Source organism: Dermacentor andersoni, chromosome 4 (genome assembly GCF_023375885.2).
Source record: "Dermacentor andersoni chromosome 4, qqDerAnde1_hic_scaffold, whole genome shotgun sequence".
Taxonomy (NCBI): Eukaryota; Metazoa; Arthropoda; class Arachnida; order Ixodida; family Ixodidae; genus Dermacentor; species Dermacentor andersoni.
In genome coordinates, this window is record NC_092817.1 from 181,074,690 (window position 1) to 181,091,626 (window position 16,937).

A 16,937-nucleotide genomic window follows, 5' to 3' on the forward strand; every position below is an offset into this window, starting at 1 on the left:
ATGATGTTTCCTGCAACATGCTATTTTTAAAATTACATAATGACTTAGAAATGATCACCCTGTGTATAAATTGAAAGAGCGCAGGCACACGTCTCAAAACAAAACTTTTCATTTAGACGTTTCGGCCGGGGTCGGGCCTTCATCAAATACCTTAATGAAGGCCGGAACCGGCCGGAACGTTAGAATTGAAGGAGGATCGACATTTGGGCGAGTCTGTACTGGTTGAACTTGTTGAAGGGGCGGTGCAAGACAAACGAAGACAGAAGGCGATCTTCGTCCTCTTGCGCTGCACCATCAAGACGTTCAAATTGAATATAATTTATCAACGGAAGCTCAACTTCGCAGTTATATTCAGCTTCTTTGCGCAATAGTTTCCGTTGGTGGATTAACCTCCTCGAACGGCTGCAGAGAATTCCCGCAACTCAGTCTTTTATAAATATGGGTACAGAAAAGAGAGAATACGAAAGAAAAATGAGGCAGCGTAGAAAAGAGAAAAAAGAAAGTGTTAAATAGAGCTGAGGGCTAATACATTTCTCGTTGGTTCTAGTGGTACTATCCATGAATTCCCGGAATAGCGCCCCTCATCATTGGCGGAGCTCGGGTCGTTGACACGTTCCTCAAAACGAGTGTCATGGGGCCATGATGTCAGCGGCGGAAAAAAAGAATGCAGTACGCGTGCGACTACAAGCTAGACGAACACGCAAGCTGTATTGTGGTGCTCTGATCAATCACAGGTGGTGTTTGTGGATTCAGACGGTCTTGTAGCTTTCTTTATTATGCTGTGATGGTTAGGATCGTCACCTTGCAAGGCGTGTGAAGCGAGGAAGATGGAGGAGAGAGTGCATGATTAGGAAGCACACGACAATTATAATAGACGGCACGTAAACACGACTAAAATGTTCAACTAGAACCATGCATGCAAGGCTGTTCGTAAACAGGGAAAAAAAAGAAATGTACTCTCACGAGGTTGCGGTTGAAGTCAGGAGCGTGGAGAGTGTCGTAGAGTCCTTGAGGAGGAACAATCGCTGGTAGAGTGATGACCGGCGTGGAAAAGTAGACGCAGCAGTACGGGGCAAGAAAGGGGGACGGCCCACAGCTCTGTAGAAGGGAATAGGCCGCTCCGAGGTCTCGTGCAAGAAGACGGCCCAAGGCGCTCGTTTTCGATGACGGACGCTCTTCTTAACCTCGCGCGTAGATGCGGGTTCGAGATTGCAGCAGGCCGCTCCGAGGTCTCGTGCCGTGCAAAGACCCGAGGCGTTCGCTCTCCCGAAGACGGACGCCCATGTCGAGTGAACCTCACTCGCAGATGTGGGTTCCGTAGACCCTGAGGCCCTAGTCGTGCCGGCGTTCCAACGATCTCCCTTGCGCGAGCCCCTTTTTCATTCGCTGCAAGAGCCTCCCTTGTCTTTCTTTTCCTCTTGTTGAGGACAGCCACACTGTCGTCTGCTATTGCGTTCCTTACTTTGTGAGTACTTCTTCACATATGCTTTAACTGCCTTCATTCTCATAAATTTGAAGGCACTCTACGCTTTATAAGTTGCGATGGGCTCTGCGAACCCGCACAGCTTTTACTAATGGCAGTGGTACAGCCTGTCGAGGGGATCAAACCGTATCACTCTAAGCCTCTGTACACGTTGGCTTGCCCCGGAGAAAGTTGTAAGGGCGTTCTATTCCGCGCGTTGATTCATGCATCCTTGGCGTAATGCTTTCAATATCGGGCTTTTGTGCTTGAAGTCCTGAATTTGAATCGCGCCGTCAGACAATTTTCATAACATTTATTTATTTATTTATTACGCAGTCCTTTGTAGAAATTGACAAGTTTGCAAAGTCTCGAAGCGGTTTGAAGCCACAAGGACGAAGTTTGGGCAAATCGATCTACAACCCATCATTCTCATGCTGCTTGAACCACCGCGCTTGCAGCTCCCGGAGACACTAGAGCCAGAGTTACATCAAGTATGTATTGTCTGAAGGTCTATTGTCGAAAGATTACAGCATGTGAGGCCCGAATTATGCACTACAAGACTGTGTATCCTGTGGCATGATTAACATGCTTCGTAGGATCACGGCTTTATGACGTCAGTGTGCAGCTGCGCAGTCGATAGCGGTTTGAAAGCTTAGCAAGCTTCGCCTTAAATATTTTGAAAGGATGTGTAGAGGAGATGGCGTCGTGGTCAAATTTTACTCACAACTGAATGCGATAGAAGCTTGACATTTCCGCAACTTGGGCTGCGTATACTTGTATGTGACAACAACTTATTGTTGTAGGTTTGTACAGACTACGTTCATATGTTGCTCAGAAATTCATGATTTTTGAGATCTCGCCGTCCGTAAACTTTTGGCACCGACTATATACGTAACAATTTTAGAACAGGAAGATGGATAACATAAAGGTAATGAATGAAACTGTATCTACATTGATTGTTTAAGAAACAATTAAGTGGTAAGTATGGTAATAAGTAAGTAGGCTGTACAAAGAATCAAGTGACCTAATAAAGAAACGACAAAGCATGAAAGCGTCAAGCGACAGAATAAGCTGACCCATCAATGCCAATAAACTAGGACAAAGCAAGTGGTAATAAAAATTAAAATGTCATGAACATTGAGGAAGCAGTAAAATATGTTCGCAGTGTAAAATCAGTGAAACGATAACTTGGCATAGGGAAGAGCAAGATGCATACAGTTAAAGATAAGCAGAGCAATGTCATCAGCATTTTCGATGATATAGCAAAGGCAGCACAGAACTTCCACACTGAACTATACTGTACACAGATGGGCTCGCAAGCTTGATTGGATGTAGTAACGAACAGTATACTGAAGTTCCATGTGTAACTAGCCATGAAATTAAAAGGACTTTGCAAGACATGTCCGAGGAAAGGTGTCAGGGAAAGATCAAATAACTCTCGATTTAAGCGAAGATGACGCGAATATTATAATTAAAAAGCTAATTTTTTACTAATCCATAAAAAGGGAGATGTTAAAGAATTGATGAATTATAGGCTTGCTAGTTAACGTATATTGTTGTATAAAATGTTCACAAAGGTAATTAATTCCCAATCGGATCAAGTCAACACCTTCAATCGACCAAGAGAACAAGCTGGCTTTAGGAAGGCGTATTCTACAATGGATTACATCCAAGTCATCAAATCAGTTAATTGAAAAAAATTTACAAAGGATAACCCACCGCTTAGGCTTCCCTAAGTAGACGGCACCCTTCTTATCCGTTAAAACGAACACGCCAAGCATGAGCAAGCCGCCTTTCACAAATCTAATTTCACTCGTCTAAGCGTCGGCGAGCCTGTCTGAGGCATTTGATCCCTATTTATACTACTTCTATTCTATAGGTTACGGAAATGAATTTCTATAAAAGAGGTAGCAACAGTAAGGAAGTATGGCGCTATAAGCATAGCTGAGTTTTATAAAAGTTACTATAAAGGCTTGACAATCATTCTACTTCTCCACGAGTGGATCGGACCAATCAAGAAAGTGGTCAGGTAAGGAGACGCTATCTATACAATGATGTCTCTCATTCTCTCTCTCTCTGCAATCATATTCAATTCATGTTGATAAGCAGAATTCTAGCTGTTAAACTGGGAAGGACTAGAAGTGCGGATGAACGGTGAATATCTCGGCAAACGACGCTTTGCGAATCACATTGATTCAGCGGCGCTAGTGATGACTAGCAACATATGTTTCAGCACCTTAGCAGGGAAAGTTATGAGTACTATTGAAATTTGAGATTCAGAAGACAAATTTTATGTTCAGTAGCGTGGCAAGATATAAAGAATTCACCACTGGGCGTCAGCCTCGAAAACCTGCGAAAGGGTAGCTTTATTTAATTTAATGTAGTACAGAGGACGCTGACTACGAGAGGAAAATTTACGGAAGTACAAAAATTAGTTGGGACATATACGGCACGCATAACAAAATCTAAATTCTAAATTAATGGTTTACCTTGTTGTGTTTCCAATAACATATATTGATCCTATTTCTTTTGACAGTGTTAGTTATGTAGGGTTTATGGTGCTAAAGCGACTACGTCTATGATGTGCCAGACTGTCATATATGGTGTGATTTCTAACGAGCATGACCAACATAAAGTACAGTTGAACGTATATTATTCAAGAATTTTGTTTGAAAAATTAATAAGGAATTAGATATTAACAAGCCAAAACTCATTTGTCAATCTCGGGAACATGAGCACCTTCCAGTCTACAAACTTAACAGCACTACTCCTGAGCATGTTTCGTGTTATCGATGCCTTGGCGTCAGTGTAGCCTTTGATCTAATAAGAAAAAACACACATCAGTATAATAGTTATTAATGCCAATCGGATGTTAGTGTACCTGCATCAATATTTTAATGAATTTGTTATGGCAATAACACTGCCGCTTTCATAAGCCTTGTTGGCTCTAAGTTTGAGTATGCCGCTGCTATTTGTGATGCTAAATACGACAACCAAACTATCGCTTTAACTGTTTCAAGTGCTATATCACTCGCTTTATCGTAGCTAACTGTTGTCTCACAGCTAATATAACACTGAGAAAAGCCAGTTTATCATTGTCCCAATTATCACCGTGCACGTAAAACATTTTTCATTTATGGATGCTTCCCAATGTGTACTATTATCATTTCTTACACGCGGAACTCATCTCTGCGGTTACGTAGCGTTTATTAGGAGTTAACCACGATAGCAGACCTGAGTGTGCGCCCTGTAATACAAATACCTTCTTGCATTTTTTCATTCAGCACACATCATCAGAGTGGAAACACTTGCCCTCTAACTTTGCTTTTATCACGGATTATCGCTTGTTCAGGCCACTTATGTTCGCGCTTTTACATTGGAATTGATTAACCACATAACCATGTCCATATATTGTGCTATTAATATGAGTTCTTTCCAATTTTTTTCTCTTTGTTATCTTTATTGTTTTGTGGCTGTCGGAACTTTCCTGTTCTATTTTTCCTTTTGATGTGCAAGTCACCTTGCTCTCAATTATATTTCATGTTATACCTTCACAGATTTTGTAATTGCTGTTCAATATTCTCTAACCAAATCACCTTTATAATGCTTTTGCGTTTGAGCGAATACAGAATAAATAATTTAATAGACAAATGACCTGCAGCTTAGCCCTATCTTTGAAAGGTGTGCATTCATTGCCATCTACTATTATTAAGATATGGAACAGAAGCTTGGAAATTAAAAAAATAAGCTTGAGGTGAAGTTAAGAACCGCTCAACGAGCGCTAGAAACAAAAATGTTAGGTGTAACTTTGCGGGGCAAGAAAACAACGGTGTGGATTAGAGAACAAACGGGGGTAGTCGATATTCGAGTTGACACAAAGAGAGAAAGACGGGGAGCTGGGCAGGCCACTTAATGCGTAGGGCATATAGCCGGCGGTACATTAGAGTTACAAAATGTATACCAAAAGAAAAAAAAACCGTAGTGGAGGACGACAGAAAATTTGATGGTGTAATGCATTTGGAAAATTTACAGGCATAACATCAGATCAGCTGGCGGAAGGCAGGGGTATTTCATGTCGCTGACACAGGCTTCCTCTCTGCAGTATGGACAAAAAATAGGCTTCTGCTGATGATGATGGTTGTGGTAGACTTAGCAACCATACAAGCCTGACTGCATACAAAATGTTTGAGAAACTTAGCAACAAATGATTACGGCATGTTTCGCAATTAACTTCCAATGATGTCTTTCAATCCCGTGGCAGAGCTGGGAGAGCGGCTTGAGGGACGTTTAAGACATTAAACTTAGGTTCTAAAGCAAGCAAGTGGTTGCAAGTAGACATGTGCACACCAAATCGTCTTGTACAATACACGTGTTGCATATTGTAGCGATACGCTGCTGTGCGTACTTTCAAATAAGACGGAGGCTCACAAAATCACCCCTTTGAGACTACACCGTATTCTACATATACATTCAAATTTGCATCAGTATTGCATAATGGCCTGTACTACCGCTCCGGTTGAAAACAGAGGACAGGAAAAAACAAGAACAAGCATATTTCACTGTGAAGGGCATAAAGAGGGGCTTTGAAGATGCAACCTAAGCAGTTTAGTTCCTTGGCAAACCTTGCAGCCCTGTAAAGCGACTCAGACCTTTCAGGGCACTTTCTCTCTATAACTCACACTCTTACACCCCTCACGGCTCTTAAGGTGTAAGTTGTAGACGAACTAGCACCCTTAAGGCCCATAAGGGTGTAAATTGGTTTCCAGTGTGACACTATCGGCCCCACCTATTACAGCGAACAGGTAAGCACTGTCACGAAACACTCTGTAGTTCCACACCTTCGGTCGTGAGTTGATGCCCCTGATGCCCCTTACTGATGCCCCTTACTGGTTGGTCTTGCGTTCGCCTCAGTTAGAGAGATTACACGTCTGCCCACGATCCGGTGATTACGAACTATACATTTGACAGCTGCCGGAAGAAATGTGCAGGTGCAAGACGTAGGCACAGTCAACTCAGTGGAAGTCGCACAAGTCACGTGGGTAAGACTCAATGAAATTTTAGCCTAAATTGAGAAATCCCAGATTCCGATGGCTCAGATGATACACACAGGCACAATGGCATAAATGTGGCAGCCCGGCACATAGCAGTTAGCAATGTTCAAAACTGCAAAATATGTGATAGTTCTTTCACTGCTGTCTTACGCGTAATTTCGGTCACCGTCATTATAATTGTTCAGGAAGGAATCAGAATCACTGCTCGACTTTAACGACAAAGAGAAACTTTTACCGAATAATCTACGCTGCCGCAACTCTCACCTGGGTCCCCAAGTCTAGCCGAACATGACAAACGGCTTAGAAACGAGTATTCTACAGCGAAGTCATATTCGGGCAGGAAATTTGTAGGTGTATAGTGAAGGTACTGCAAAGGTCATCACATACACACAACTATCACGGACAAGCAAGCAGCCTCACATCCTCTTCGCAAAAAAAACCGACAGAGAGGCTTAAGATTGCTTACGTGGGGGAATGCAACAGCAGTATAGTCCCTTTAGTGAAAAGCTTTCGATTGATGTTTTCCATTGGGAGACAGCGCGCTCCTTTTAAACACCCATAACGTGGCGCCACCTCCTGCCAATTGGCTTTCCCGTCACGTGCTCAATGATGAACGCAGTAGGCAGCACCTTTGGTTAGCCAGATGGCTAAGACGTGACGTGTGCAATGACCCGTGTACTCGGCACGCCTTTAGTGAAGCAGAACCATGGAGCCGCCGTAGCGTCTTTGCGCTGTCGGCCATTTTTCGTACCATCACTCAGCCACGCCGCCGCCGCCGCCGAAGTATTCTCTCGTAAAGGGGCATGTAATGCTTGCGCAATAATAATAAAAATACTATTATGGGCTGTTCTCGCTAAAGCATATTTTATCTATGGACAATCCTGAGTTTTAGTCAAAGGGTCATTAATTTATTGTTGGTTTTTCTCGCAGGAGAGCTGCACTATCAGATCAAAGACAGCGACTGCACGCACGTTCTGTCCGATGTCCAATTCACAGAGAAAGTGAAGAAGACAACAGCGTCTCTACATATCAAGGTGCAGCAACGAGCGGACTTTGGTTTCTCGTTTCTCAAGATTTCTTGGCTGCCTTAGCTGGTCACATCAAATTATCGTGCGCAGTGGTTATTGCCTTGTGTAAAACTCTTCCTTGGCAGTGCTTTATATGCCACCACCCTTGTGTCCGGCAATGCACCATCTCAAAAAGAATCAAACATAAGGGAACTGCATACTGGAGCCACAACTTCAGTTGATGTTGTCGATTGTGCGGAGTAAGTAAATTGATCTTTATTTACGGTAATAAGAAACTGCCGCAAAATATGTTCTTGAAATAGTTTTATTTTCTGTACTGAAAATGTCAAACAGAACTTCATCGCATTAAAATGTTTACGGCTAGTTGTTTTCGCTTACGTGTAGTTGGAGCACGAGAAGTTGAAAATCATACCAAGAATAAAGAAGCAACAGAAAATTCTAGAAAATAAAATGAGGTAACCGAGCACCCACGAGATAAACCGGTGCACAGTCATTTGAACAACAGCGTAGGTGAAAACAGCGTGTAGGTGGAAACAGTCGATCTCTGTCACTTGTTTCTCAAGAACACTTTTAAGCTTCTGAGATATGCTGAAAACAAGAAAGACTTCTATAAAGAGCCATGGGTAGCGAGCACTACAATATAAAAAAAGCCTGCGTATATGTATGCCCATTAGAGCAACCAATACCTTACCGATAACAAAGCAGTGAAAGCGAGTTCTCAGATCTTTCAGAATGATCTGTTCAATGGCCGTGTTTAGGTTGATAGATCAGCGTCGTCCTGGTCGTACGGCTCTCTTTGAGGCTCCTATTTAGGCGATCTTTCTGGATAACACCACGAGCTTGAGCCGGCGAAGCAGTAGAAACTGCTAGCTGACTGGCATAACACGACGTGGGATTATATATTACTGGCTGAAAGATAGGGCATGCAAGCTGTCTTTTCCCGTTATGTATGCGCAAGATAACCTTTATATTTTGATCGTTTAGTAAAGCATTGCTGTCACTTCGTTGGTGCAGCGCACGTTGTGCTGCATTTACATTTGATACCAACCGTGCCATCGCACGCCTGCTTTTACCGTCGCAAGAAAACCGTTATGCTAATAATTCTGCTGACAGCTTCGCAGTCAATATCCTAGTTTATGCTGTGCAGAAGCGTTTGCGGTAAGAATAAGTTTCCGAATGACAATATGCAACAATACTTCTATGACATGTCTTGCACGTGAATTCAATGTACATTTGGGTATTGTGCACCGTTTTAGTCTCCGAGAGAAATTAGACACAAACCAGCAATTTATTGCAGATGGAGCAAAGGCCTACGGCGACTGGCCACATCGAATGAGTCAAAAGAAGCTTCAGTGTCAGGATTGTAGCCGAGTATATCACCATGAGATATCGCGTAAATTTGGAAAATACCGTGAGCCCATGTCACCATTGCGTTGTGTAAGAAGCAAGCATCGTGTTGCGTTAGAAGCAACTAATAAAGTTATGATTTGCTGGTGCGAAAACAATCAAGTCGAAGCCCTGCCCGGGCTGCTTAATGGAATCTGTCAGTTTCTTGTTCTACCACCATAAAGAATTCTTTCGCATCTTCAGTGCACACATGAACATTTTTAAATGAGACAAGCGTCAAATCATATAGACCATACCATACGCCAATGCACTTCTCGCGATCAGACTTCCACTTGTGTCAAAGGGCTCCTGTCAGAAAGTGTGCTTGCACATTCCTCATCCTAATCTAAACAGCGACAACACCAGCATATACAAATAGTATAACGCCACTAGATGTGTATGCAAATTAATTTTTTTCCGCTGCTGTTGCCTTCTTTTCTGTTCAGTCATTCTCAAGGTAGCCACGAAAAGAACAACGGTGGGACAGAGGAAATTATTGTATACACGATGAAACACAACTATACGTTAATAATTTGCGACATACCAGTGGTGCTCTTTTTATAGGCCATCTCAACACCGTTTCGTAGAACTTTGAGTGTCTACACTTTCTAGAAGACAGGAAACAATTGCAAGCACTCTCTTGAAGACCTTAGCCAACTCACTCAGATCATCGCCACATCGCGAAAACCATGTCACAGTATTCTAATAGGGTACGAATAGCTTGAACAAGACTATACGAGAGGGACCCGAAAATAACCGGAATCGTGCCCCTATGCATTGCGCACTTGTAGTACAAGCGCATTTGCAGGGCGAGGTTGTGCCTATAGGTAGGTATATGAACTTCAGCGACCGTACACGTCTAGTTTAACCTGTATAATCTTTAATAGAACTTCTGTATTTCTTTGTTAAATTATTCATAGGCAGCTTCTAGCTCACCAATTGAAGCGTAAAGTGTATATAACCAATTATACTACATAATTTAGCTCCTTTTAGTTTTTGAACATAAACCTGTCTGCAAATTTTATTTTTAAAGGCGATTGCTACGTGGTATTGACGGTCAAGAACACCGTAGCAAAACTGTCCATGGCGAAACTAACTCTTTATTGGGAGAACCTGTGACCAGAAAAACGGGATACACTACAAGTACGATAGCAGCGAATACACTCGGCGATCGTCGGAAATTTGATCTGCCGGTCAAACGTGTAGGCTTTCACACGAGTCATCGGCATTTCTAGAGCTGTCGCTGGTGCGAGCGTGCTATTTCAGAAAGGGCTACACAATTTGCGTCGCACATGCATGAAATCGCACCACACAATCGTCGGTGACAACAGACAACAGATAGAACCATCGACAATATTCCAGTAAGTTCTAATCATGCAGGCGCGTCTTGCGCTGAGCTAGGTAAATTTGAATTGTTAGTGGGTGAAACGCAGCCCCCAAAACAGGATAAATAAGCACACGCGTCAATTTCCACTTCTTAAAAAGTATTGTCCCAATGCTGCAAGCAGGAGCGCAAGAAACTAAAGCTACATGCAGAGAAGAGAAATAACAAACAAAAAAGTTTCGTTGTTTGTTACCGCTAGTATAGATTATTTCAGGTGGTGGTCGGCGTGGCTATGATTGCGAAATGCCGTCTGGCACAATCTCATAGTCGAGTGCGCCAATACGTCGGATGATCTTGGAGGGTCCGAAATAGCGTCGCAAATGTTTCTCGCTAAGCCCTCGTCGGGGTATTGGGGTCCAAATCCAGACACGGTCACCGGGCTGGTACTTGGCGTAACGTCGCCGAAGTTTGTTACGCTGGCGGTTGGTCCACTGCTGGTTCTTGGTACGCAGGCGGGTGAGCTGTCCGAATTTTTCAGCGCGCTGGAGATGCGTGGCGAGGTCTAGTTTCTCTTCGTCGGTGACGTGCAGCAGAATGGCATCGAGAGTCGTCGTCGGCTTCATGTCGTAAACCAGCTTGAAAGGCGCGATATTCGCTGTTTCTTGCACCGCCGTGCTGTAAGCGAAGGTTACTTACGACAGGACGGCATCCCACGTCTTGTGCTCGACATCGATGCACATTGCAATCACGTCGGCGAGGGTCCTGCTCAGCCGCTCCGTAAGAGCAATTGATCTGCGGGTGGTAGGCAGCCGTGCTGTGGCTCGTCTGGCTGTATGGCAAAATGGCCTGGGTGAGCTTTGCAGCGGAGGCTGTTCCTCTGTAGGTGATCAAGGCTTCTGGGGCACCATTCGCAGCAGGATGTTCTCGGCGAAAAATTTAGCAGATTCGGCCGTACTACCTATAGGCAGAGCTTTAGTTTAAGGTAAGGTAGTCAGGAGCCACGACGATTCACTTATTTCCAGACGTTGACGCCGAAAATAGTACCAACAAATCCATCGCGATCTGGTGGAATGGTCGGCAAAGATGCTTAATCGGCTGTAGTATTCCCGACCACGTTGGCGGTCAGGCGCTGCCAGTAATGCCTTTCCTGTATCCCCGATAGCGTCCGGGAGAATCCGAGCTACCCAGTGGTCACGTAAGGCGTGCAGTACTTCTGCACGGAGTGCTGAGGGAATAAGAAGAAGCTAGTTGGTGCGGACTGCTGAAAAGTTCTTTAATAGGACTTCAATTTCCAGGGAAAATGAAGGCAATCTTCGCCTAAATGCCATAGGTACGACGTCAGTCTTGCCTTCGAAATACTTGTAGGCTTTTTAGCTCCGGGTCTGCTCGTTACTGTTCAGCGAAGTGCTCCGCGCTTATTGTTCATAGGAAGGCGTCATCTTCCTCGTCGTTTTGCTGCGGCAGGTCAATGGGGGTGCGCGATAGACAGTCGGCATCAGAGTGCTTTCGTCCGGTTTTGTTGATGATGGCTATGTCGAATTCCTGGAGTATGGAACTTAATCGTGCGATGTGTCCGGAAGGCTGGGCCATGTGATGCGTAGGCTAGATACCCGATGCACCATCAGAGTTACAGAATGAATGCTAAGGGAAAGGAAGCGCAGTCGAGAATGGCGGAAAACTAGGTGGGATGAGGAAATCAGGAAATTTCTAGGCACAAGTTGGGGTCAGCTAGCGCAACACGGGACAAATTGGAAATCGCTTGGAGAGGCGTTCATCCTGCAGTGGACATAAATATAGGTGGATGATGATGATGATGATGACGATGATGATAATGTCCCTTATCGAACAGGTAAAAAAAACCTCACTGCATGCTGTATCTTGCGCAGGGCTTGTTCGCGATGGGCGAAGCTGACGGTTTTGTATCAGCGGCACCCTTCAAAGACATGGATGAAGCAAGTTTCAGGGAATGTCCCACCAGAGACGCTCGAAACACCGTGATCGCTATTATCTACACGTCTGGCACAACGGGACTCCCCAAGGGAGCCGAGTTTACACACTACTGCTTCGTGGCCAACCACTGCATCTCCAAGTGAGCTTCCGTTGCCGCTTGCTTTTTTTTTTGGTGGCAGTATGCTTTACGACACGAATGGGCCACTTGTTGAGAGTTTTGTAAAGGGTATAAACCAAACTGCTATTCGACTGTGCATGCAACTCAAGAACATTCATGAGCGTTGTCTGTTTGACTTGACACACAACTTCATGTAGGCTGCATATAAACGTATGTTTGGCCAGGCACGTACACCCTTTGAAAAAGTAGCTGACGAAGCTGCTAGGAAAGCACACGAAGGAGCAACCCTTGCTTCTGTACCTTTATCGCGGACCGACGCAGCCCAACACCTAAGCAAGGTAGCACACCGTATGACATTAGAGAAGTGGCACACACCTGAATTCACCCAAGAACGATTGCATTCCCTCGACCCCTCTATGCAACTGCGGCTGTTACCAGGGCTTCTGCGAAATGAAGAAACAATGCTGTGCCGCTTACGCTTGGGCGTCGCATTCACCAATGCATATACGGTTTTGATTGGAATGACTGATAGCGCCAACTGTAATGCCTGCGGTGCCGAGGAAACTATAGAACATCTACTGTGCTACTGCCCATCTTTTCAAAACGAAAGACATGACCTCTGCACAGCTCTCAATCAGCTAGATAGAACACCGTTCACCTTGAAGAAGATCTTGGGACCATGGCCTCGCATATCGCAGCTACAAAAGGCCACAAAAGCTCTGCTGCGATATTTGAAGGCTACTGGTTTGAGTCAGCGTTTGTGATCCGAACTGAGTGACCGAACGATATACCCAGTAGACTTTCTCTTCTTCTTTTAATCTTTCCGTCCCCTTTTCCCTTTCCCCAGTGTAGGGTAGCCAACCGGGCTCAGTCCTGGTTAACCTCCCTACCTTTCCTTTATCATTTGCTCTCTCTCTATAGCACACGCGTGCGACTTTTAAGAAACGCACGCCGATATCCAGTAAAGCTGTTTCTTTCGAGCAGTGTCATTAAGAACTGCAGGGACATGCAATTAAACCTAACACTTCATAATGTAACCCGGATCTAATACACTAGACCACTTGCCGTGAGAAAAGATTCACGGTGTTTGTTAATGAACTCCCCATATTCAACTTCCCATGCAAATTTTTCATCACGTTTTCCCAAATATCGTTAGATTTTGTCTCGTTGAAATTTAGAGTTCTTCCAAAGGCAGCGGGCTAATTTCTGCATCGTTCACGAAACACAATTATAACGTTCGGAAGCACTCGCGCATGTCATTTATTAACTCGCGCACTTAGAAATTACCTTAATTATGCACGACAACCAGCCTCTCTTGTTAACCAAACATAAACGTGTGACGCGCTTGCCTCCCCGATGATACCCGGAAAATATAATCCAAACTTCGTATAGCATATGAAAATTGGGGGAAAACGAGGGCTTAGTAATTGTTTTCGAAGTTTTCTAATCAAAATTGAAAAGCTACAGTGACTCGACAACTGCAAATGAAATGTCCTCTCTCTCGCTCTCGCCTTTTTCAGTAAATGTAAGTTTTGTGAGGTGTACGGTCTCGCTGTACAGTCGGAAACATAGCGAATAACGGAAATGAAATGTTTACATAAGCGGCACTAAATTTACATATATTTCAATTCGCGTGAGCATTTTTAATGTTGACCTTGCTATATTTATGAGCTGCATTTATAGTTCGCCAAGGGCTACGGCACAAATTAGGTGCCGTTCATAAATCACAAATATACGCTTCGGAGGGCTTGCACGCCTAATTTATTGCAAATGCCTTATCTGTCCGCTCACATTTCGAACTTTGTCTGCGCAACATTCACGTCCTGCCCCTTGTTTTAGCAAATACTGAAGACATTGTTTATTTCTACGAATGGACCGGGCAATCAACTCGAACGTCGTATAACGAAGAGAAATATGGTAAAAAGAAACGGTTGTGTAATTATTACGAACGCTGCAATTTAGGCCACACAAAAAGCAAAGTTTCACCACAGCTAACACTCATACCTCTATTTCCAGATAATGAGAACTCGGCACCACGTAGACTTCTTTTCGGGCTGCGGAAATTGTTGCCGTTAACGGCCGTATGACACTGTGGAGCCCTGGGCTAACGAATTTTTGACATTGTTTGCTATTACCTGAAACTTTTGAAACTGCCCAAGAATCACTAATTAATATACAGAAATGTAGCCATAACCAATTTAACCTCAAAATATCACCTGAAGTCCACTTGAAAATCTCAGCTTTATGTCAAACAGAGTTCTTTCAGAGCATTGGTAAAATTTTGTTCGGGGTACCGAAAACACTCATGTAAAGCTCGGCAACGCTTATGCATGAGTTGTCACAAATGACATCCTTAAGCTACAACATCAAACATTCTTGTACACCTCACTGATAACATGTCCAAAATTTTATTCAAGTATGAAAGGGCTGTCAGTTTAGGTTGTCCCAGGACAGTTGGGAAACTCTTTCTAAAGAGGCAGAACACGATTGTTTATTATCTTTGTTCCGCCTTTAGTGAACCCACACAATCTGGTGACAAATTGGTGATTTGCAGTTTGTCTGCAAATAACCCCAAACTTATCCCACATTTCGACAGAATGTAACCTTCGTCAGCTTCGTGAGTAATCATGTTTTTCAGGACAGCGTCAGAAGACGCGTATAAAACATTTCTAAGCGCTTCTAGTTACACTAACAGCTTCGCTCTAAAATATTTCACAGACGAATTTTAACATAAGGGATAGGTCATGGGACGTGTAAATCGCAGAAATCAGAATGCCACTGCAGAGGTATGGGAAATTTTAAGATCTAATGAGGAGAGTTGTGCTTGTTGGTGCACCTTCCAAAGCTGAGACCAAGCGTCCTTTGTTTTGAGCGTTATTATGCGTGATAACTAGAAATAAGTTCTTCTGTACATTAGAAGTACTTTTCAGAACCGCTTTGTGAAAAACAACAGAGCGGGCCCTCGCCCGCGCACAATGTTTTATAGCTCGTTAGAGGAAAACCAGAAACGGTGGAGAGGAGTACTCGAGAGCTCGCTGATGCCCTTCGAGAGATAAAATTGTCAGTTGAATGATTTTATTTGTTACAAAAAGAAGTAGGTGTGGTTAGGGGTAGAGGGAAATAAATATTCAGATAGCGGTGGTACTTTAAGCGACACTGAACCCCCTGAGTAAAGAATGAGCTACCCACGGGGCCGTGGCCGAGTTCGTAAGACGGTCGCTTGTAGCGTATCACCGGAGTTTGGTGGTACGGCCATGCCGCAGCTTGCTGTCGTGTGGAGAATGCTGCTCCGTGAACGTCTGTGAGAAAGAGACGCTATTGCCTCTCGTAAATTATGAGTGCCTCAGAAACCTATTGGCCGCTCAGAAACCTAACCGCGAATCGGCGTAAACGCGGCAGATAATGTCTTGTCTCGTGAACACGATGGTGACAGCAGCTGCAATGCGTAGTTGGTGATGCTAGAGAGTTATTTAGTGAGTGTGAGTTCAGGCACTTAGGTGCAAGTGCACTGCCTAAATCCTACTGGGAACCTATGAAGGCATTCGTGCTTCCTCACCTATTAAAGAAGACGTCAGCGGGCTTGTGAATGCAATTACTTATCAAAGTAAACAATTCGGCTAAGGCAGGCTACCAGATAGTCACATGAACAAACTAATGCGATGGCAACAGCTAAATTTCATCTGTCCTGCTACTTAACGCCATAAAAATAAAATTCGTTGTATAGTTACCATGCCCACAAAACATGTTGTTACCACACCTACAAAGCGTAGCGTGAGCATGCTGCCTGAAAAAATTATGTTATATGTTGCAGACCTTGCGTCCCGTACGATGAGACTGACATCGTCTTACTCCCGGCGCCCATCACTCATGGATCCGGCTTCGTCTGGGCAATGACGACAGTGCTCGACGGAGCAGTCTGCGTCCTGACGCCACCTCGACTCACTGTGCCAGAGTTTTCCGACATAGTCGAGAAAAACAAGGTGACAGCCGGTTGACCGTTTCTGGAAAAACTGCCGAGTCCAAATAGCTGTAATGTTCCCCTGGTGACATGTGCTGTAAAGTAAAATTTCCATCTCTTGAAGCAGTGATAAATTGCGGGACCTAACTTTGAGAACTCCTAATTTCGCCATGCTTTTTTTTTCTCGTAGCGGTTAGCGTACGCCCCCAGCACTTGATAATTATTAAATGCGAGGCACTTCTTGGCGAATATTTGCCACTTTGAATCTGTCTATCTGTCGGTCGGTCGGTCGGTCGGTCGGTCGGTCGGTCGGTCGGTCGGTCGGTCGGTCGGTCGGTCGGTCGGTCGGTCGGTCGGTCGGTCGGTCGGTCGGTCGGTCGGTCGGTCGGTCGGTCGGTCGGTCGGTCGGTCGGTCGGTCGGTCGGTCGGTCGGTCGGTCGGTCGGTCGGTCGGTCGGTCGGTCGGTCGGTCGGTCGGTCGGTCGGTCGGTCGGTCGGTCGGTCGGTCGGTCGGTCGGTCGGTCGGTCGGTCGGTCGGTCGGTCGGTCGGTCGGTCGGTCGGTCGGTCGGTCGGTCGGTCGGTCGGTCGGTCGGTCGGTCGGTCGGTCGGTCGGTCGGTCGGTCGGTCGGTCGGTCGGTCGGTCGGTCGGTCGGTCGGTCG

At 44.7% G+C, this 16,937-nt stretch overlaps 1 protein-coding gene across 1 annotated transcript in view; it reads left to right on the forward strand.

Moving 5' to 3' along the window:
• The window catches only part of LOC126530643 (uncharacterized), an 86,330-nt gene that overhangs the window by 16,410 nt on the left and 52,983 nt on the right, over positions 1 to 16,937 (forward strand). Inside the window, exons 3-5 of the mRNA XM_050177907.3 lie at positions 7,444 to 7,547; positions 12,138 to 12,340; positions 16,131 to 16,299. Of these exons, the coding sequence (XP_050033864.1) occupies positions 7,444 to 7,547; positions 12,138 to 12,340; positions 16,131 to 16,299 (476 nt within the window). The remainder of the gene's footprint in view (positions 1 to 7,443; positions 7,548 to 12,137; positions 12,341 to 16,130; positions 16,300 to 16,937) is intronic.